General features: G+C 44.4%; 1 protein-coding gene across 2 annotated transcripts in view; it reads right to left on the minus strand.

Annotated features, from left to right (window-relative positions):
* The window catches only part of PRKAR2B (protein kinase cAMP-dependent type II regulatory subunit beta), a 106,693-nt gene that overhangs the window by 49,020 nt on the left and 35,306 nt on the right, over window positions 1–22,367 (minus strand). For both annotated transcript variants that reach the window (XM_066591938.1, XM_066591939.1), the window contains exon 2: window positions 10,786–10,821. In XM_066591938.1, the coding sequence (XP_066448035.1) occupies window positions 10,786–10,821 (36 nt within the window). The remainder of the gene's footprint in view (window positions 1–10,785; window positions 10,822–22,367) is intronic.

Raw genomic sequence — 22,367 nt, forward strand, 5'->3', positions numbered from 1 at the left:
AGGAAAAACTGTATGGGAATTGGTGCCACTGGAATTACAGATTCACGGCCCGATATCGCCCTCGCCCGTGTGATATTAGCCCAATATTACCCTCACCCGTGTGATGATAACACAGGACACCTCAGAGGTCTTCGGTAGTCTATGCCTTGTTTATTTTGTTTCAGAATAAGGGGGATCTACACAATATTAGGCAAGGAGTTTTAATGTGATGGCTGATCAGTGTATATACCGTATTTTTCGCTTTATAAGATGCACTTTTTCCGCCTCCAAAGCGGAGGGGAAAAGTTCCTGCGTCTTATAAAGCGAATGTGCCGAAACTTTGTTCCGATCACCATTTTTAGCGTGATCGCGATTTATTTAGCGCGATTGCGCGTTAAATTCGCGATCGCACGAACAAATGTGCGATCAGTCAGAAGATTTCTCTCCTCCTGTCAAAAAAAAAATCATTACTCACCTCCCTCGGCATTCTGCGGCGCTGCTGCAGGCTGTAGCTCCCTCCTGGTCCCCGGCAGAGCACTGCTTTCTGTACGCTGGGCTTGAAATCCCCACCTCATGACATCATTGAATGGCTGTGATTGGCTAACACACGTGCGCCTTCAGCCAATCACAGCCATTCAATGATGTCATTGAATGGCTGTGATTGGCTGACGGCGTGTTTTAGCCAATCACAGTATTAGCTTTCTGGAGGTGGGGATTTCAAGCCCTGCATGCAGAAAGCAATGCTCTGCCGGGGACCAGGAGGGAGCGACAGCCTGCAGCAGCGCCGCAGAACGCCGGGGGAGGTGAGTAATGATTTTTTCCCCCCTATTTTCCCACTCTAAAACGGGGGTGCGTCTTATAAGGCGAAAAATACGGTAAATATGTTAGATTTGACATGCTATTGAGTATTTTCCTACTGATGGCTACAATAATGCTAAAAATGTGTCTGTAAGCCATACTGCCTGATTTTCATTGAAACAGGTTGAATAAATCTCTATTTAATAGATCAGTAACCTAGCGCATTAACAATGGTGAATACACAGGCCAAGCTTAGTACAGACGTTACCTTAACATAATGTAGCAGCATTTATTATTGAATTTCTATCTGCATGATAAGAACCCTTTAAAAGGCAAAACAGTGGCGCAGTCACAGCATGGGGGACAAGTCAGATTACTGAATAATAAATGAGCTTTTCTCCTGTCAGCAGGCAATTCAACAATTAACCTCTAGCTGAGCAATTCTGGTTCTATCAAACCTCACTACAGAAAATCAGCAATAAACCAACCAGTCTGATACATTTGCCTTGTTAATGGACACAGGTTGTTCGCTGAAAGCAACAATCCTTAACCCCTTAAGGACCACGATGTTTTGTGCCTTAAGGACCAGACAATTTTTAGGGATTTTACCCATGTGGTGGTTTTACTGTCATATTTTGTTGCCTTCAGCTACAGAAATTATTTTAGTTTAGTTTTTTTTTGTTTTTCACAGTGACATATAGGTTTGTTTTTTTTATATCCTTTTCCACTGGCTTTTTTTCCATTTTGTTGGAGGTAAAGAGCTAAAAAATGATTTTTTTTCGACATTTATAGTTTTATTTTTAAATTAGTGTATCTACACTAAAATAAAATATAGGATTGGGTTCCTTATTTTGCTTTGGACATTTGGATATATAACATGTATGGTTTCGGATTACAAGGCACATACAGGGACAGTTTTAGTTGGCGTCGGCGGTGGGTCATTTTCTTTTGAAGGGCTTATTCACACAAGCGTATATCGGTCGCCACTTTCACGGCCGGCTCATATACGCTACCATCTGAGCTGTCTTCCCCCTTTCCTCCCCCTCGCTGACTCTTTGCCTCTCTCCTCCCCTCCGGCTGTTTCCAATAGGAGGGGGCAGGGCGGACCTAAGCTCTGCCCTGCCCCACCCCCTCCCATTGCAGGCTGCGGACAAGGGGCAGGAGCTAAGCTCTACCCCACCCCGCCCCCTTTCATTGCAAACAGCCGGAGGGGAGGAGAGAGGAAGAGAGCCGATGAGGGGAAGGGGGAAATAAACTCAGATGGTAGCGTATATACGCTCCTGTGAATAAGCCCTTATATATACATTTTTTATTTCAGTCTGTAATTTTTTTAAACTCATTTTTGTAACTATTTTTTTTTTACCATCTATGTCCCCCATGACATCATAAAAGACCTCTGGAGGTCATTCACATTGTATTTTTCTTTTTTTATTTGACACTTTTCCACTGTAGCTGAGGCATCCATAGGAGCCCAAGTTACAGGAAAAAATATCCCCCTGTAGTGACAATAGTCACTGGCAGAGCTTATCAGGGTCTACTAGGACCCTGCAGCTCTGTTGTAACAGAGAGCACCCGGCGGTCGCCAGGTCGCATAGTGGAAGTAACGCTTCCACTTTTTAGTACATAGCAGTCATTGAGCGCTATGTATCCGGTAAAGGAGAAGGCAGAAGTGGTTAAAAACCACTTCTCCCTTCTCCTCTGGGTTCTCTGCTGTGACTAACAGCTGAGAACCAGACATGCTCACAACGCGATTTTCTTACCTGTGTGAAGGCAGCCTCAGGCCGCTCTGACACAGCCTGCTTTTTACTGCAATTAGCCATTCACACTACAACGCCTCCATTGATTTCAATGGGGCTTCGTAGACCTGCGTTTGAACACTTTGAGCACTGTGTTCTCTATTTTTTTAATTGCACCTCATCACCCATCACAATAATGGGGTGTGTTAAAAAATGCTGTCAAACGCTGTACAAAGTGTTCAAAAATGCAGCTTGAACCTCCTTTTTGTTACTGAGCATGCTTGTATATAGGCTTTGCTCTACTCGGAATTCCCATCTTTGATGTAATCTGGGTCCCGCCTTTCTCTCATAAGGTTGGATATCCGGATGTATGACGGGGTAGGGGAGTTCTAGCCAATCATTGGCCGGGGAGTTTTCAGTCAACTACAAATAACTGAAATCTTACTATAATTCTGAAGTTAATTTAAGAAAAGGTAGTAGCGAAAAAAAGTAAGTGAAACATTTGGAATTACCAAAATTTTTGCATTTATTAAAAATTAAGTATCGGTGGACACTCACTCCATTAAAAAATGGATTGCGATGGAGTCAACCTCCTTGGGTACCCCTTTGATATCCCTCTTGGGAAACATAACTACTCCATTCTCACCAAGTTTGCAGATTTCGTCCTCAGTATGGTAGCAATATGTCTCCTCATCCAGTTCCCTGGTTTTGATCTCGGTCCTTCCTTTACATTTTCTGGCCACTATTCTTTTGGATTTTGAATTATGTTGGAGGGGTTGCGGCCTCAAGGGCTAATGCCCACAGCCGGATTTCTGCCGTGCTTTACGTGGAGGAAATCCACGGCATTGCCCTACAGCTACGGTATTAGGTTCAATTGAACCCAATAGCTCTATGTTCACGCTGCAGAATTTCACAGCACGAAAGAAAACGTGGCGTGTCCTATTTGCCATAGGAATACGCGCGGCTGGCTTCCATTGTAGTCAATGTAAGCTGGCCGTCACGCTATACTTCCACTGTAGCACAGCTGAAGTATCGCATGAGTAGGCCTCCCCGCCCACTGCCGACCACATCATCTGACTCTGCCAGAGGGTCATGCACTGTACTGCGCATGTGCGCTGGCCCTCCATGCGGGATGCGTACGGTGGATCCGGAGTGGTAAGTATGTGGGTTTTGGAGGGTGCCATGACCGTGGGCATGAGGCCTAAGGGTATTTATTTCCACACGTGGTGGTCTTCCCCAGCTATTTGTTTCTTTTGGAACATTAATTTCAATTTTGTTAATTCTTTAACACATTGTTTTGTGGCTCCGGATTTGACACTGGCCAATTGCTTTCTGCATAAAGATAAACTCCCACCTTCGCCTAGCAATAGCTAAAAAATGGGAGGGAAGAAAAGTGCATCTTATAAAGCGAAAAATATGGTATATTACAGTGAATAGTAATATGCAACTTGTCATATATCAGTCTTGTTCAGCTATATGAATACAATATTATAATTTGACTGGCCCTGGATATAAACTTATTATTACAGATCATGGGATAGTTATGTAATTGATATTTATCATTCAAAGTCATTTACACATAGTTTGTTACATTGATTTATCATAGGACATGGCATAGGACAATTTAGTCTGCTGTTACACCATTTATATGACAGAATGAAATCCAATGTAGCAAATTTGCCTATATTTAAAGCATAAAGTTGATATGCAGAATAGATATATGGTTTTGCAGAGAAAAAACTCAATTTTTATTCCTTCAATTGCAGTAAAAAACATAAGCTAGTGAATGGTACTGCACTAAGTGAACGTCCACTAGTAAAGCCGCCTGCACACGGGCGGGTGACCGCCGCGTACTTGTCCGGAATCTTCTTATGTGTATTGCGGATGTGCCAGCTGGCGCACATGTGCAGTACAGATAATGCCGCGCCATTGCTAGGCAATGGCGCGGATTTCTCGACTTTTCTGCAATGATGATTGCGGAAGGGACACGGGTTGGACAGCTTCTACTGACTTCAATGGAAGCCAACTGTGCGGGTCCGCAAAGAATTACAGGCTTTAAAGTTGTCAATAGCTGCACATACACATTTTTCTGTGTATATAAGCTGGGGCAGAACAGAGATGATCAGAAGCCTGTGACCTGTGAGTGGAGGACGCTCTCTCACAGTGTAGCTCCCAAAGAGTATGCTCTGTTTTCGGCTGTCGGTTCTCCAGCTGATTGAAAACTCAGACAGATGATGGTTCAAGACTCCTAGGTGATGGACTCCGTTCAGTGGTGGGTATTCATCCAGCTGAACAGATGTAGTTTATGTGTTTGTAACTATATTCATGCGTAATATTAATGTATTCATGTATATCCCTTGGTGATACCAGTATTTAAAGGGGTTGTCCCGCGCCGAAACGGGTTTTTTTTTTTTCAATAGCCCCCCCGTTCGGCGCGAGACAAACCCGATGCAGGGGTTAAACAAGAAAACCGCACAGTGCTTACCTGAATCCCCGCGCTCCGGTGACTTCTTACTTACCTGGTGAAGATGGCCGCCGGGATCTTCTCCCTCGGTGGACCGCAGGGCTTCTGTGCGGTCCATTGCCGATTCCAGCCTCCTGATTGGCTGGAATCGGCACGTGACGGGGCGGAGCTACAAGGAGCCGCTCTCCGGCACGAGCGGCCCCATTCAGAAAAGAAGAAGACCGGACTGCGCAAGCGCGTCTAATCCGGCGATTAGACGCTGAAAATTAGACGGCACCATGGAGACGAGGACGCTAGCAACGGAACAGGTAAGTGAATAACTTCTGATAACTTCTGTATGGCTCATAATTAATGCACAATGTACATTACAAAGTGCATTAATATGGCCATACAGAAGTGTATAGACCCACTTGCTTTCGCGGGACAACCCCTTTAACTTTTGCCTAAGAAATAGTGTAAAATTATGCAATATCGCCTATTTTATGTAAATTAGTTTAACTATTATGCATTTTATATAATTTTGTTAGTTTATTATCTTATTACATAAATTGTGTTGCATTAACCCACTTGTCCTTCTTTAAAGTCGTATCTGCACTTGTTGCCTTTCAAGTTTGCAATACATAATTTGGCACTGTCAACAGGATACGCGGAAGGGTCAGGGGTTGATTTGTTGCAAAATTTTGATAACCTGGAATTTTAAGAACTCCATCCAATTATCAAGAAAATAGTGTGATATTGCATAAAGCATGTCTATTTTTAAAGGGGTTCTGACATGAATAATGTTTTTATGCTTTAGCAGCCATTGTTCCCTGGTCTGCCTAATGGACACAGGGAACCCACGGTTTAATGGCTGCTAAAACATAAAAACCTATTATTTACCTTGTCTCCTGTTGTTGTTGACATGGGGGGGGGGGGTCATCTCCCAGCAGGCGCTGCTCTTCCTCTTCTTCCTCCACGAGCCGCGCTGCTCTGGGATCGCGCGCATGCGCAGTGGAGAGGTGTCCTCTGACAGGAGTCAGAACGGGCCGCGTCTTCACTGTGCACGCGCAGAATCTCGGAGTTCAGCCAGGACGGACGGGCCGCCCACAGCAGTGGCTGACGGACGGAGTAGAGCCAGAAGCGGTCATTTTGACCGCTCCTGCTCTGCTTCTACAAGCCACAGAAAAAGATGCCGGCTGGAGGGGACATGCCTGGCGATCGGTCCTAGCCAGGCAAGGTGAGTAAAAAATTTTTTTTTAAATTTCAGAACCCCTTTAAGGAAAGTGTTGTTTTGAATGAAGCTGTTGAGATTCCAGGTTGGGAGCAGGCTCCCTACAATATTCTGGCCACCAGGTGGTCGCAATGTGTGAGTTTAAGTGAATCATGGGAAAACGTCTGAAGGATGCTGAACCAGTGAATGTGGTGGCATGTTTGCAAAATGTGAAATTGAGAAGGAAAAAGATTTTAAGAATGTGTGCAGACGTAGTTAGATTTTGTTAGGAAGAGAGAATGATGCAAGTGCAAGCATTGGAGAGGCAGTTGTGTAATGCATAGAGTGCTTCGACAGTTGTGCAGTGTCAAAGTAAGTTGCCTATGGATAAATATGATGGGTATCATAATTGTTTGTGGATCCTGGTAACAGATTTGCACCTACACCTGAGACAATGCAGAGTGCAACAGGAAGGTATGCAATATCACCTATTTTATGTAAATTAGTTTAACTATTATGCATTTTATATAATTTTGTTCATTTATTATCTTATTAAATAAATTATGTTGTATCAACCCACTTGTCCTTCTTTAAAGCTGTATCCGAACTTGTTGCCTTTCAAGTTGGCAAAACACCTCCGTGAGTGGAAAATCGCAATCCATTGCAACTCGTGTAGATGAAATCTCATTTTGCCATAGCATGCTACAGGCTGTATTTGCTGCAGAATGCGGAGATGGACGCCCGTTTCGGATTCTGTAATGCAAGTCTACCCGTGTGCAGGCGGACTAATAGAGATATGAATTATCATACGTGGGCCAACACCAGCCGCCATAGCGTTTCTTCTTCTCAGCAGGCAGCATGTCGTCCTGTTCAGTGTCGTGGCATCATCATAGTACTGGGATGACACGGCTCTCCTCTGCTTGAGAAGTGCAGCTCCAGCCACGTGACAGGAGCCCAGCCTGTTACTGACGCAGATCTGTCTTGACTATATTTTGAGTCCAGCCTGCTGAATGCTGACCATCTACTGGGTACTATCCTGGGGACCACAACCTGAGTATCCAACCAAGTCAACACTACTGAAGAATGAAGAATACAACAGTCCCAATAACAGTCTTCTTGAACTGTTTTCTGCAAAGCTTCATCAGAGTCCATTTTTGTTGCAACTTGGCTGCTGTGCTAAGACTCTGTCCAGAAAACCTACCTTCTGCATCTCGAGGTTAGTAAAAAGCAGCAGCAAGGAGTATTCTTGGAATGTAACACACAGAGTGCGGCTGAGGAATACTGCACATTCTATGGTGCCTTTCTTGTACAATTACTGGGGAGACAGTCATGTAGTCTTGGAGGGAAGCGGTTTCCGGCACGAGGAGTACTTGCTTACAACCCCCATTAAGATGTGTTTGCAAGGGCACTCAGTAAGTGAAATAGCAATCACTAGCTTACTTTTATTTGAGCAGCTTAGAAATCCCTTTACTTAAAGAAAGCAGTCTGGTGACAGATCCTCTTTAATAATTTGAAATGATTGAACCATGTTGAATATAGCCATCAGGAATTTTCTCTCTTGGAATACAAGCAATGTGCAGATGGCTTGATTAGCAAAACATGTTCTATTGGAAGGGAATGAACATGTTTTGAAATGGAAAACTGAAATAAGAATTCAAAATATTTGTATTTTGCTTCACAGGAGGTCAAGAGGAAAATGCTGTTTACTAACATGCCATAATGGAATACTAGTTCATGAATACCGCACACAATGAAATACTTTAGGACACTTGTATTCAATGAAATGCATTAGAAAGTCATGTATACTAGATTTCTGAATGACGTGCATTATGTTTAATTTTGCTGTAAAACAAGTACAATGGATTTCAAAATTACTTATTACAAGGGTCATGGCAAAAAATGTAGGCAATTATGGCCCCAGATTTATTATCGACATTCTATTTTTGCTACTAAATACTGATGTATAGTTAACCGTGTCTTTTATTTTGCGAGTTGCATCAAATATATTATGTGTGTTTGGATACATTTGGTTGTTTAAGGTTTTGTTTGCACTTCTATTAGGTCTTCACATTTCGTTTCTAACTCCTCTCTGGGGTTCCATCCCTGCTTTCCATCTGGATTGTCCAAAACTGCATCCAGATGGAAACCCGGGCAGAACAATAGGCTTTCAATATTTTTCTGCAGATTCCGCACGGACAGCTTCCAGTGAACTCAATGGAAGCTGTCTGATCCGCGGCACACCCGCAACTGACACTGCGCACGTGTCGCAGATTCGCGGGAAAGCAGGAGATTTAAGGAGAAAAAAAAAAGTGCTGCGCCATGCAGTAGAAAGAAAATCCTGCCGGGACGGAGAAGACCCGCACAGAATCTGGGCAGGTAAGAAAATGTCCATGGCAGGGTGCAGGATCGGATCCTGCTGTGAGCTCCCGTGGGCAGAATCAGACACGCCCGTGGACAGGAGACTTTATGCTGTGGATTTCAACCCTTGAAATGCAAGAGTTAAAATTTGCATCACTTCAGCAATTAAAAGCATGGCCAAATGAACATCATTTAGGGACAGATTTGGCGCATATTTCTTGCAGGTTTTCCACCTGTGATGGAGGCCTAACAGTCCAAGCACAGCCCAGCAATTAGCTGTAATTCGCATGTGTTAACTGCAGATCATCTGCAGCGTATATGTGCACCCTTAGACTAACTTCACATAGGCGATTATGATATCTGGCCATGAACCACGGCCCAATATCGCGCTCGCCAACATGCGATTTTCCCGCGGATGCAAGGTGTTTTTATATCAAAACTGCCTCGCATCACTTCGAGGATGTAGGATCGCCGCCGGCCCCATTGAAAACAGTAGGAGATGCGATGCGAAGGCACGCCCAATATCTTAGAATGCACAAGTCTTGCGTGATTTTCTCGGCCGTGTGAAAATGGCCTTAGGCAGCTACCGCTTGTGTCTTCCTGATAATTATTGTGTTAGACCTGCAAGCACAGGTGCAGCCCAATAATTAGTGTTATTACACAAGCGTTAATAGCGCCCATGTAATGGTGACCTTCCTCAGTTATATCATTTTAGTTTGGGCAAGTCTAGTAATGGGAATCCTGTTTACATAGTAACAGTATATAAGGCTGAAAAAAGACACATGTCCATCTAATTCAACCTACTACCCTCCAATGTTGATCTAGAGGAAGGCAAAAACACGATTCGGTAGAAGCCAATTTTCCTAATTTTAGGCGGGGGGAATCCTTCCAGACTTCAATCAGAATAAATCCCTGGATCATCAACCCTTTTCAAGTAATCTGTGACTATACCATGTAATATTGTTACGCTTGAGAAAGGTGTCCAGGCCCCTCTTGTACTCTTTAATGAGTTCACCATCACCACATCCTCAGGCAGAGAGATCCATAGTCTCACTGCTCTTACAGTAAAGAACCCCCTTCTATGTCTGTGTAGACATAGAGGATGCCCCCTTGTTACAGTCACAGTCCTGGGTATAAATAGATGATGGGAGAGATCTCTGTATTGTCCCCTGATATATTTATACATAGTTATTAGGTCGCCCCCCAGCCATTTTTTTTCTAAACTAAATAACCACAATTTTGATAACCTCTCTGGGTATTGTAGGCCACCCACACTATTTATTAGCTTAGTTGCCCGCCTTTGTACCCCTTCAAGCTCTGATATTTTTCTTTAGTACCGGTGCCCAAAACTGTCCACAATATTCCCTGACTTCAATGGAAGCCGTCCATGCAGGATCTGCACTCAAATGGAGCATGCTGCGATTTTTTTCCCGACTAAAAGGTCCGCAAATCCAATCCGCATGCTGTATTTCATTTGCAGACGTCCGCGTTTCCCCATGGGTGGCTTGATTTGCGAATCTTCCGCACGTGCTTCTACGTGGATTCCGCAAATCAAACCTGCCTGTGGACATTGAGGCTAATAGTCAATTTTTTAACAGATCGAAACATAAATGGAATAATTATTTTTTATTCAACACCCAGTATAAGTAACATTTCATTCAGCCTGAATTTGAATGGAGCAAGGAAACATAATCAGTAACAGAGATGTAGAACACCTTCTTAAGCACCATTTATACGCAACGATTATCACTCAAAATTCGTCTAAACGACTGCTTTTGAGCGATAGCTGTTGTGTGTAAATGCACGCCCATTGTGCACTTACCATGCACTCTTCATTCATCGCTGACTTCAAGTCAGCATAAAATCCTCGTCCCTAATAACACGAACGGCATGCTCTCCACGGGCTGCGCTGACAGCACTGTATGCATCCAGCAGCCCGCGGCAGAACAAAGCAGATGTATTTAGAGAAGAGACCACTGGCTGTTCTCTAAACACACGCAAATGAAGCTAGTTATCTTCTAATGGGCTGATTAGCCCATTAGTAACTAATGCAAAATGAGCGCTCAAAACTGTCAGTTTCTGACAAATTTTGAGCGATCATCTTTGTGTGTAAATGGGGCTTTAGGCACAGCTTGTGACATCTACAGCATTATAAACACTATATAAACAATCACGGCTCAAAACATTAAATCAACTAAGCTCATCATGGGAGTAAAGCACGCTGAAATATTTTATATATGAAAGATGTAATCAGATCTTACCAGATGCACGTCTTGAAAACCTGCTTATGATTGGAGCTGTAAACAAAGAAAAAAATGAAGATTAATAATTGTATGTTATTAAGAACTTATATTAGACATTCTTAAGGAATACTAAGAGAACATTAAAAAAATCATGGATTACTTTTTTGCTGAAAATAAATGTGCCACAGCAGTTCTTCTGGTAGATGCAACAGATCGGAGGGGCGGCCTGAGTGTTGGCGGCAGCACCTCTCTTCAACTACCCACCGGCAGCTCAGACAATGTCCACCAAACACTGTGCAGAGGGACCCTAGTAGTGCTCCATTGATTAACTATGGACATTGGGCCTGCATAGCAGCCTTACAGATGTGTGAATATATATTGCATGTCGTGAAAAGCGGTTCTGGGACAAGTGATAATAGCCTATAGCCTAATCTGGCAGCAAATGTGGCTCCTAGCAAAGAGGGGCAATTTATCCTTGCCATAACCAGTTAACAAAGAGTGCTACAAATACACTATCTGCATGTGGCAATATAATTACAGATGAATTAGACAATTTATCATGCTGTTTCCTTCACTATTGATCAAGTGAATACTTGTTCTAGATACCAAATTCAAGAGGGTATTGAAAATAAATCGTATACTCTGGGACTTGCAGTACTTGTAAGCATTAAATTCAAGATATCCTCTATATGTCAGACAAGGCAGTGAGGACCTAGATCATATATACTTCAATATTGCTATTACCCAGCCAATCTCTCTCTATACCTTAGGGTGCGGGCAGACGAGCGCATAAACGGCGCGTTTTTGTGACCAAACGTATATACGTGACCATCTGAGGCAATGGTTTCGAATGTATTTGTTCACATGGGCGATTTTACAGCGCGTAAAAACGGAAATTCGAAAAAAAACGGAACATATGCGACCGAAATACGCGCCAACGCATATTCGATCGCCGAAAAGACCGTTTGCAAAGTAGGAACAAACGAAAATACGCTTTCTAGCTCTGGTCGTGATCGGTGAAAAACGATCGCTCGGGCGATTATACGTTGCGCTCGTGCGAACGTAAATACGCCTACGCTCGTCTGCCCGCACCCTTACTGTACGACAACGGTTTATACACTGTTGTGAAACTTCTTCTTTCTTCCGCTATTATGAGTGCGCATGCCAAAAAATTGTCTGCAGTGGAAAAATGTAAAGAATTTGCCAGCATGGATACTCCTGACCCAACACCACGCTCAACAAGAGCCGCACAAGGAAAAGATAAAGAGGATGATATAGAATGAGATCACGAATGTGAGCCTACTTTACACCAAGTCACATCATAGTTAAGGCCCATTTACACATAACGATTATTTTGTTCAAACGAGCGAATTTGAGTGATAATCGTTCAATGTGAAAACGGGAAGAAAAAAAAAACCACTCACTTTTTGTTCAGTTTGTTAAGCCGACTTCGCAGTCAGTTTAAATAACCTCATTGGCTCACTGGATTCTCGTCCTGTGCAAACTTTCCCCACTCAGCGCTTCCCATTGCTGCCGGCTCGCTGGCTTTCTCTGAGCGAGAAACTGATGGGAAGCCAGCAAAGCGGCGGCAAATCTCTCTGTGTAAACATTCTACATGAGCACTGACGACCTTAGTGGTGAGATCAGCACTCGTGCAGTCGTTTAAAAGACTGTCGGCCCGTGTTAAACAGCCATTATTGCAATACATACGTATGGACGGCGATACATATGCCACCCCGCTATCAAACAGAGTGGGGATTAAAAAAAACGTCAGTCATCAGAACACTGCCCATGGCGGTCATGTGCAGTGCACTCACGGCCATACGCAGCGGTAGCCGTCTCTCTACTCGCTCCACAAAGACCAGTAAAACGCTGCGGGACCCCCACAGCATTTACAAATTTGGTTCTGTGAATGTGGCCTTATTTAGAGGATCTTACATTTCCAATCCTTTTAATTAACAAATGGCCTTTTTGAATGCCCCTATTAAGTTGAAGGAGGGCCGGCATGCCATCGTAGATATAGCATTAAATAAATCTCCTGGGCCCGACGGCCTTCCTATAGAGGTGTGCCAGAGATTCGGCCGATATTACAGGACACGCTGCAGCAGGCCCATCTGGAGAACTCCCTCCCGGCCTCTTTTTATGACACTGCCATCACAGTATTATTAAACCCTGGTAAGGAACCCCCAGAATGTGATTCATATCATCCAATATGTCGATTACAAAATCCTAACAGAAGTATTAGCTATCAGACTGTCAAGTTATTCTCCCTATCATTCACGCTGATATATTGCTTTATGACAGTGAAATCCACTACTCTAAGGGCGAGCACCCACTGGCGTTTGCGTTCTCCACGGGAAAAAAACGCAGCGTTTTCGCCGCGTTTCTCGCGTTTTTTCCGCGCGTTTTTCGCGGCGTTTTCCGTTAATTTCCATTGACATTCATGGGTGCATTAGGAGAAAAATAGGGACACATATGCAACTGACAGTTCCTATGTTAAAAACGCAAACGCAACGCAAAAAAAACGCCAGTGGACAGGAACACATGTTATCTCTATGCCTGTGCAGGAAAAACGCAAAACGCAAAACGCAGGTAAAAAAACGCCAGTGGGTGCGCGCCCTAAGGCCTCTGTCAGACGACCATTTGTTGCTGTGATTTGCGGATCCCATGTAAGATGCGCATCCGCAAATCGCGTGACCGGGGCCGAAAAATCTGCTGCTAGCAGCGTTTTTGGGGAAAAAGCCCCGATCACAGGAGCGCTGTCCAACCCATTGCAATTCAATGGAGCCTGCAATACAGCCGGCTCCATTGAAAGCAATGGACTGCCGGCGAGCGCGGGATGAATTTTCGAGAAGGGCTTAAAAATATAAGCCCTTCCCTGAAAATCATCCTGAAATGTGTAAAAAAAAAAAAAAAATATATATATACTCACCTTGTCCGTGCAGCTGGAGTTCAGCCGCGGCCAGCCGGCCGGCAGTTCTCCTGAACTGCTCTGGGTAGTATTCAGCAGCCGGGGATTTTTTTTTTTTTAAACTCCTTTTATTGACAAGTTAATAACATAACGAATACAGAAAAGAAAACAGTAACATTGTGCAGTACAAAGTCTTACATGTAACATAGGCCAATCGGGCTTGTACATTTCAGTTTGTGTCATATTTGGTGAGTTTTCCCGGCCCTGAGCAAAGGGAGAGGCAGTAGGCATGCAGTATAATATCGTGTTGTAGGAGTAATAGAAAGGTGGGGAAGAGTAAGGGTAATGGGGGGTTCATGGGGGGGAGGTATAGCTGTGCTAAAGCCCATTTTAAAGCATAGGTCTGTTGTGACTTTTATCTTAGGCACTTGAATATGTACTTGCATCGGGATGTGCTAATCGACTGGGCGTGTTACGGTACGGGGCTAGGACCCTCCAAGTGTTTTATTTTATTTTCAGAGGGAGAAGGGAAGTGTATAATGATATTCCGGGTGGCTGACCGTGCGCGGGGCCGAGTCCCCCTGCCTCACCGCAGTCCCCCGAGGGCTTTACTATCGCCTTTGTAGCGCTGATATTGCTAATGCGAGCGGCTGCGGGGGATACAAGGTCAACGAGGAGTCACACCACTGGCCCCACACCTTTTGAAATTTATCCGGGCATTTGCGGGCTTTGTATATTATGTTGTTGTAGGGTATAATTGAGTTTGTGGTTTTCTTCCACATTGCCATGGTCGGGCCCCTCTGGTCCATCCATCTCATCGCGATGACCTTTCTGGCCATGAACAGTACCTCCCTTAGGAATACTCTATGGTAATGTTGCCACTGCTCCTCATCGAGGATCAGCAGCCGGGGATTTAAAATCCCTGCCTGCTGAATGGGCTGCCTCTGATTGGTCACAGCCCTCACCAATCAGAGGCAGCTCTCACTCACCCATTCATGAATGGGTGAGTGAGTGCTGCCTCTGATTGGCTAAGCGCAGGGACCAATCAGGGGCAGCTCTCAGCTGTCATTCAATAGCTGAGAGCTGCCCCTGATTGGTCCTTGCGCTGAGCCAATCAGAGACAGCACTCACTCACCCATTCATGAATGGGTGAGTGAGAGCTGCCTCTGATTTGTGAGGGCTGTGACCAATCAGAGGCAGCCCATTCAGCAGGCGGGGATTTTAAATCCCCGGCTGCTGAATACTACCCAGAGCAGTTCAGGAGAACTGCCAGCCGGCCGCGGCTGAACTCCGGCTGCACGGACAAGGTGAGTATATATATATTTTTTATTTTTACACATTTCAGGATGATTTTCAGGGAAGGGCTTATATTTTTAAGCCCTTCCCGAAAATTCATCCCACGCTCGCCCACAGCCCATTGCTTTCAATGGAGCCGGCTGTATTGCCGGCTCCATTGAATTCAATGGGCGAACATCATTCTTCTCTGCCACAGCTGTTACAGCTGTGGCAGGGGAGAATGATTTCTGTAGTATATGTTCTCAATGGGGTCGGCGCTGCTGCCGCCGGCCCCATTGAGCGCATATAATAGAACACAAGGAATCGCAGATAGACGCGATCTGCGATTTCTTGTGTCCTATAATTTATCGGACAAGCACATAAAAAGCGCCCATGTGTCCGATACCATTGCAAAGCAATGGTTCTAAAAGATCGCAGATCGCATGCGCATGCGCAAATCACGGGAAAAATCGCCCATGTGACCGAGGCCTTAAATATGCGTAGAGTTCAAGCAACTATTCAACTTAGTAGGTCACATAATATGCCTTGGGCAGGGGCATCTTTAGATACAATAAAAGCCTTTGATTCGCTACAATGGAACTTTTTAGAAGCCCGTTTACATTGTTTTGGGTTTTGCCCCCAACTTTTAAAATGGATCAAAATTATTTACAAATGGTATCCCATCAACTAGTTTCCCTCTCTAACGTGGCACCCGGCAGGGCTGGCCTTTATCCCCTGCTTTATTCTCCATAGCTATAGAAGCACTGGCGATTCACCTGCTGTTATAGGTGTCTGCTGGGAGGGGCAGGAGAGTGTGGTGGGGCTATATGCGGAGGATATGATCCTTTCTCTTCAAAACCCAGAGAAATCATTCCCCCAAGCTATTGAAATAATAAAACATATTTTTCTTATTTTCTGGGTTATATATCAACTGGCAAAAATCTGCTATTATGTACACAGCTTAAAACCCACTTGTTGATCCCTTTATCTCCAGATGCGGCCTGTCGGTGGTCTCTAAATTTAAATATCTTGGAATAAACATGATGCGTGACCATGAAAATGCAATCCCTGAGACCAATACTCCATTACAAGAGCCAATTAAAATTAAATTTAAATTATGGCCTAAACTACCTCTCTCACTAGCAGACTGTATAAATTTGATTAAAATGGTAATACAACCTAAATATTTATATATTTTGCAACATATGCCAGTAAAAGGTTTTTTCAATCCTTAAAGGGGTTTTCTGTGGAAATACTATTGATGACCTATACTCAGGATAGGTCATCAATAGTTGATTGGCTGGGGTCCACCACACTGGACCTCGACCGATCAGCTGTGCGAGTGCATGCTGTCAGTGACGCAATAACAGAGGTCGAAGCAAAAGCCTCTGCGCCGCCTCCATGTAGTGGCCGGCGTTTGTAACTGCAGGCATGACGCAAATTGAAATCAATGGGAGGCATGCATGCAGTTACCAGTGCCAGCCACTACACAGAGGTCAATGCGGAGGCGCTGACAGCTTGCGCTCACTCAGCTGATTGGTCGGGGTCCCGAGCGGTGGACCCCGGCCAATCAACTATTGATGATCTATCCTGCGGATAGGTAATTAATAGTATTTCCATGGAAAACCCCTTTAAACTCTTATTACTACATTTATATGGAGCTAATCCCACTCCAAATTGAAATTATCCAAATTATACGCTCATGGGAAAGAGGCCTAAAGATCAGGCTGGGATGGCTCTGTCAGACTTCCAGCTTTACTATTTGGCAGGTCAGTTGTGTAATTTGCAACCTTGGTTTCTGCATGAGAAATTACCTATGGCAGATTATTACTGTCTGGAATGGTGATGGGCAATCGTTTACTTAGCTTTTTGGAACACCCTAAATTTACTAAACCATCTCCTCTATTACCATTGTACAAACTGGCTATGACTGGAGCACTGCTAAGGCTATTCATCATTACATGGACACAGTAACAGATCTTCCATTACGGAGCACACCCACCCTACCCTCTTTACTAGTAACACAGGAGTATAGATACTGGGCTGGGAATAAATACATTATGGGAAAATAAAGAAAATGTACTCCTGTCTTTTAAGGCCCATTTAGACACAACGATTATCTCTCAAAAGATGTCTTTTGAGCAATAGTCGTTGTGTCATTTACATCGCAAGATGATTGCTCAAACATTGAGCGATCACCTTACGTTCCGGAGGATGCAGAGAACAAGCGGGGGGGGGGGGGGGGCGCTAAAAATTAGCATTTTGCCTCAGTTTTTTAGCGTTTTTTTAACGCTTTTTGCCGTACAGGATAAAAAGTGTGTTTGATTTATTGTACGCGTCGATACCAAATATGTGAGATTTTCTGTTGCAGCGGGAGGCCGGCGACTAGTGACAGCTCCGTGACCCAGCCAGCTGTGCTAGCTCCCTGCAGGAGCATGGGAGCACGGAGACACAGGAACGAGTGTCAGGCATTGGTTTGCCCGACATTTGTCCTGTGTAAATGGGCCTTATCACTCTAATTCTGAGGCCCAGGGAAAGTGCCACAGCTCACCTTAAATAGAGGAGTAATGCCTATTTAACTCCACAGGTGAGCTGAGAGCCACAGAGCTGGTTAACCCACTCAGTGATGGAAAAAGGCAGACAGAGCACAGCAGTGCTTGCAGCTGCCTGGAGACAGATAAGGGTGGCAGACACGAGTAGCGACCTTACACTTTCTGACATCCCAAAAATACAAAAGGATAATTGCAAAATGATGTAAAAATAAACTTGTATATGTTTATATGATAGATGCTATTTATTAACTATTTTGTGTGTGTATGAGCATCTATCTTATGGTACCTTTATTCAAATAAGTGATTTCGGGCGATTGTCGGCCCATGTACACTGAGCCAGAAACAGGGCACTGAGCAAGAAGTTGCTCAGTTGTCACTAGTCGCTCTGTTTACAGAATAACTCTACACCGAAATCAGAAGTTACTCAATGTATATGAGCGACTGCCTGTTTACAGTGAGTGGAGGAGGGCGGACCAGTATGATTCCTGACCCACTCCACCTCCATTCATTTAAACGACTGTGTAAAACATAGTTGTGATAATCGCTGGCCCGGCTGTCAGGCGTATAAGTGTATGCGCTCATCAGTCACACCGTGCAAAAGGTACCTTAAGGATCCCTTTACATGTCAGTGCCCTACAGTCGTCCCAGTGATAACCCCTCCTGTGCTTTCACACAGGAGCGAGGATTGCTCAGTGAATGGAGGTGGAGCAGGCCGGAGAACGCTCAGTCCGCATGTCTCCATTCACAGTAAACAGGCAGTCGTTCATAAATGGAAGACAAGACTGCCTGTTTGCACAAGCCAACACTCTTTCACCAAGCAAGGAGTCAGCAGCCAGGAGTAGGTTTAAAATGAACATGTGGCTAGCTTTATTAATACAGCTGCACTTAACCAAAAGAAATACCTTGCCTCTTCAGTACTACCTACTACACAAATGAGCTGAAGATCTTCTTCCTGATACCTTACAAAACAACAGTTTTGTGCAATCGTCCTCACAGATCCCATTATTAGCTCACACAGACCAGCTTTCTGTGTTCACCAGGTATAGCCACAACTAGACTGCTAGCTGCTCCTTAAATATCCACCCACTGACTTACCTAATTAATCAGCAGGTGGGCTCTCGCCCTGTTAAGGCTGATTTAGACACAACGATTATCACTCAAAGGCCATAGTTTAAGCGTTAATCGTTGTGTCTATCTTGCGCCCATCATGCAATTTTCATTAAAGATTCGCTCATCGTCGTCTTTTAGTCTGCTTAAAATCCATTGTTCGGCCAAAATAACATTGTTGAGTCGTTCAGCCATTTTAGGGGAGTTTTCAATGCAAAGACAACACAACAATAACACAACGACTGAAAAGAACTACATTTTCCAACGATTTCCATTAGGAAGAAAATGTTCGTCTTTAAAAGCAAAACCATCGCTCACTTTTATCATTGTAACAAATTTCAAGCGATAATCTATGTCTAAACAGGGCTTTACTCTACATGGGAGATGGATCTGGGAGATACATACCACCCTTCTACAAGCACACATACTGTACCTTCCTGTCACACTTTAGCAACTGAACAACAAATTAATTATCATCCATCCTTCAGCTGCTACTGGTATTTATATCATTCAGATCCCTGTAATCCAGCGAGAATCTGAGCAATTATTGTTCAGTGTCAAAGGGCCCTTACAAGCAGGAACATTCAAAGCTTGAATTAACCCTTTCCAATCCACTGTCTGATGTCTTTCTATATTCTGATCGAAGCTTGTACAGCTCTAATGTCAGAAGACGTCCGACAGGGTATTCTTACCGTTTATTGCCAGCCACTCCGCTTTAGGAGCCACTCTGGCGCACACACACTGGCTCTAGCCAGCAGATGTCACCGTTGTATAATAGCAAAAAAGGAAAGCCTTTTAGGAAACCCTGAATCCAAAACTGGATTGGAAAGGGTTAAACTCATTGAGAGCTGTGCCTGCAATTACATGCGTTAGCCACTACACAGGAGATGAAGCGATCTGCTTCCACTCCATACCCTGTGTTTTGCCAGTGACAGCAGATGCCCGAACAGCTGATCAGTGGGGTCCTGACGTCTTATCCTGAGGATAGGTCATCAATGCATCTAGCCCAGAAAACCCCATTAACGTATAATGTCCAGACATATTATTAACAATGCAACGCAACCACCCTGAGAAGGGTGACACGATGCTGGAACAGGACATGCAAAAATAGACAAATAAGAGTCTATACATAAATATAAGAATGGAATGGAGGACCGTACTGCACACCAGTATATGGAAATTACTACTCCCTGAATACAAATAAAGGGAAGAAAAAAGGAGGATCCAAGGGTGAATCTTTTTAGTTTCAACTGATTCTATTGGGGAAAAGATAATCGGATTATTACATGCTGATCAGCCAAAAAATTCCCCTTGCAGGGGGTGCCATAATTTAATTACACAATAAAAACATAACAATTACCATCCACACAGGGTTCCCTTTACAGGAAATCTTACAGGCATTTCTGTTGCTCTCTTTTAGGTCTTCTTTCTCTCCTTTTGTGGAGAATATCAAACCAAGGTTAGAACTAGTAAAACTATGAAACAGGCAAGGGGAGCTAGGGTCAGGACTTTAGTGTCCGACATACATCCCATCTTACACATTCTTTCTTCTCGTTTTCTATCCCATATTGAGTACTCTGGGCAGTCCAGGTATGCCCAGGGAATCGCACCATGGTTGCCAAGTTTTTAAGAATAACTCCATTTTGTCTTCGCTCATGGCTGACAGTTTTTCATATAGTATCATTCTTGAAACTCTAGCTACAATCGAGTTAATTAGAAGAGTGGGTGAGAGCCATTCAGAGGCAATATATATTCTGGCAGCCATACAGATGTACTGCAAGAGTTTATGCTGTTGATTATTGAGCCCCGTGGGTTTGTTGGCCAGGAGACGAGGGGATGGAGAGAGGAGGAATGGTTTGCCCAGGGCTCTGCATATAAGGTTAGTCACCTTCCTCCACAGAGACCTCACCACCGGGCACATCCACCAGATATGAGAGGTTGTTCCCAAGGAGTTACAGCCTCTGAAACTATTTGGTGAAGTGCTTCGGGAGTACTTGTGGATTATCAAGGAAACTAAATGTGTTCTATGAAGTATTTTTGAATGATGTTTCAGCAAGAGTTACCTGATGGCTGCCTTTTGATATGAAAGTGCAGTAGTGTTGCCATTGAGGTACGGAGAGGGAAATATTTAGGTCTCATTCCCAGCGTAGCATAAATGGGAGATTATTACCCAGTGCCAGCCAATTCATATTGGTACATAGGGAGGATATCACACCAGGCTGAAGAGGGGACCATAGACAAAGTCTTTCAAAGCCAGTGGTTTTTGCTGCGGGGATGTTGTTTATTAGGGTTTGGATGAAGCTATATATTTGTAGCAATTCTAACCAGAGATGTTCTGGGATGACGTATTTGTCTACGAGTTCTTGTGGTGCAAGGAGCCCGCCATGTGGCATGTAATGGTAGAAAAAAGGTTAGGCCTCTGCTTCGCCACCATTGGAGGCTGTTTTCTTGCAAACCTAATGCAAACGCTTGATTGGGGATAACGGGTAGCAGGGGGGGGGAAGATTAGACATCAGCAAGAACTTGAATCTGCATCTCCTCCAGATGAGAAAGAGACGGTAGGTTAGTGGTGATTGATGGCTGAAGTCTTTATAATTTTATCCCAAAAAATGGCTTTGAGGTGGATTAGGGCAGTATTAGTGTATCTTGACGCCACCAGGAATTCCGGGTGGAGTCAAGATTGACAGGGGGTGACGCCCCCTGACGCTGATTGGCTGCAAAGGATGTTCAGCAGCAAGTCCTGCAGGCCCACTAAACAGGCATAGAAAAGGCATACAGCGCCTGCTGGCGGGGGCGGTGGCCGTCCACAAGCAGCAAGCCCCCAAACTTCGCAAGCAGGGAGGCCATACACAAGTGAGAGTAGTTTCCATGGAACGGCCGTGATGGAGCACTGTTGAAGACGGCGCAATGGCAGTGACAGCCGAGGTCCAGGACGGAGCCCTGAGGCGGTGACAGAGGCTGTGGCCGGAACGGAGAGATGAGGAGCCGGCCACCTATCACGCTTGGCTGAAATGCGAGAGAACGGAGAACACACGCTGCAACATCTGCATACATGTTTCCCAGCGCTGCAGCCTTACACCTCTAACATGGCAGCATTTACAGGTAATAATGTAAGGCTAACTACTATAGTAACCCGGAGGGTAAAGCTGCAGCGCTGGGAAACAAGTATGCACACTGTGGTGCTAGGATCCTTCTACCTTCACCCTATCGGGCGCTGGAGGTGTGAGAGGGACGTTCCTCCTGTCAAACCCCTACCTTCCAGTGGTGTCAAGGTACACTAATACCGATTGGGGCTATAAGAGACGCTTCCATATCTACCCACAGAGGAGCCCTTAGACCAGCAGATATGGGGGGGGGGGGGATTTGTGAGAGTTGAGCTGCCAAGAAATATTTTCGCAGATTAGGGACTGATAGGCCTCCGACCCTTTTATTGCAGTGCATAATTTTTCGTTTGATGCGGGGTCTCTTATTCTTCCATATAAAGTGGAAGGTTGCCTGTTGCATTTCCTTTTGGTCGGCGGTGGGAACAGTGATGGGGAGACATCTGGAAAGGTAGAGGAGGCAGGGTAGTACTGCCATTTTGATGGAATGTATACAACCTACCCAGGTGAGAGTGGGTTGGTCCCATTTTTTCACTTCAGCTTTGATTGTGCTAAATAGGGGAGGGTAGTTCCATCAAGGGTGTATCTTTTTGTCCCATAAGTTTACCTGATAATTTTCAATTTATGGAAGTGAATTTCCTCGTTCAGAAGCTC

This window comes from Eleutherodactylus coqui, chromosome 2 (assembly GCF_035609145.1).
Source record: "Eleutherodactylus coqui strain aEleCoq1 chromosome 2, aEleCoq1.hap1, whole genome shotgun sequence".
Taxonomy (NCBI): Eukaryota; Metazoa; Chordata; class Amphibia; order Anura; family Eleutherodactylidae; genus Eleutherodactylus; species Eleutherodactylus coqui.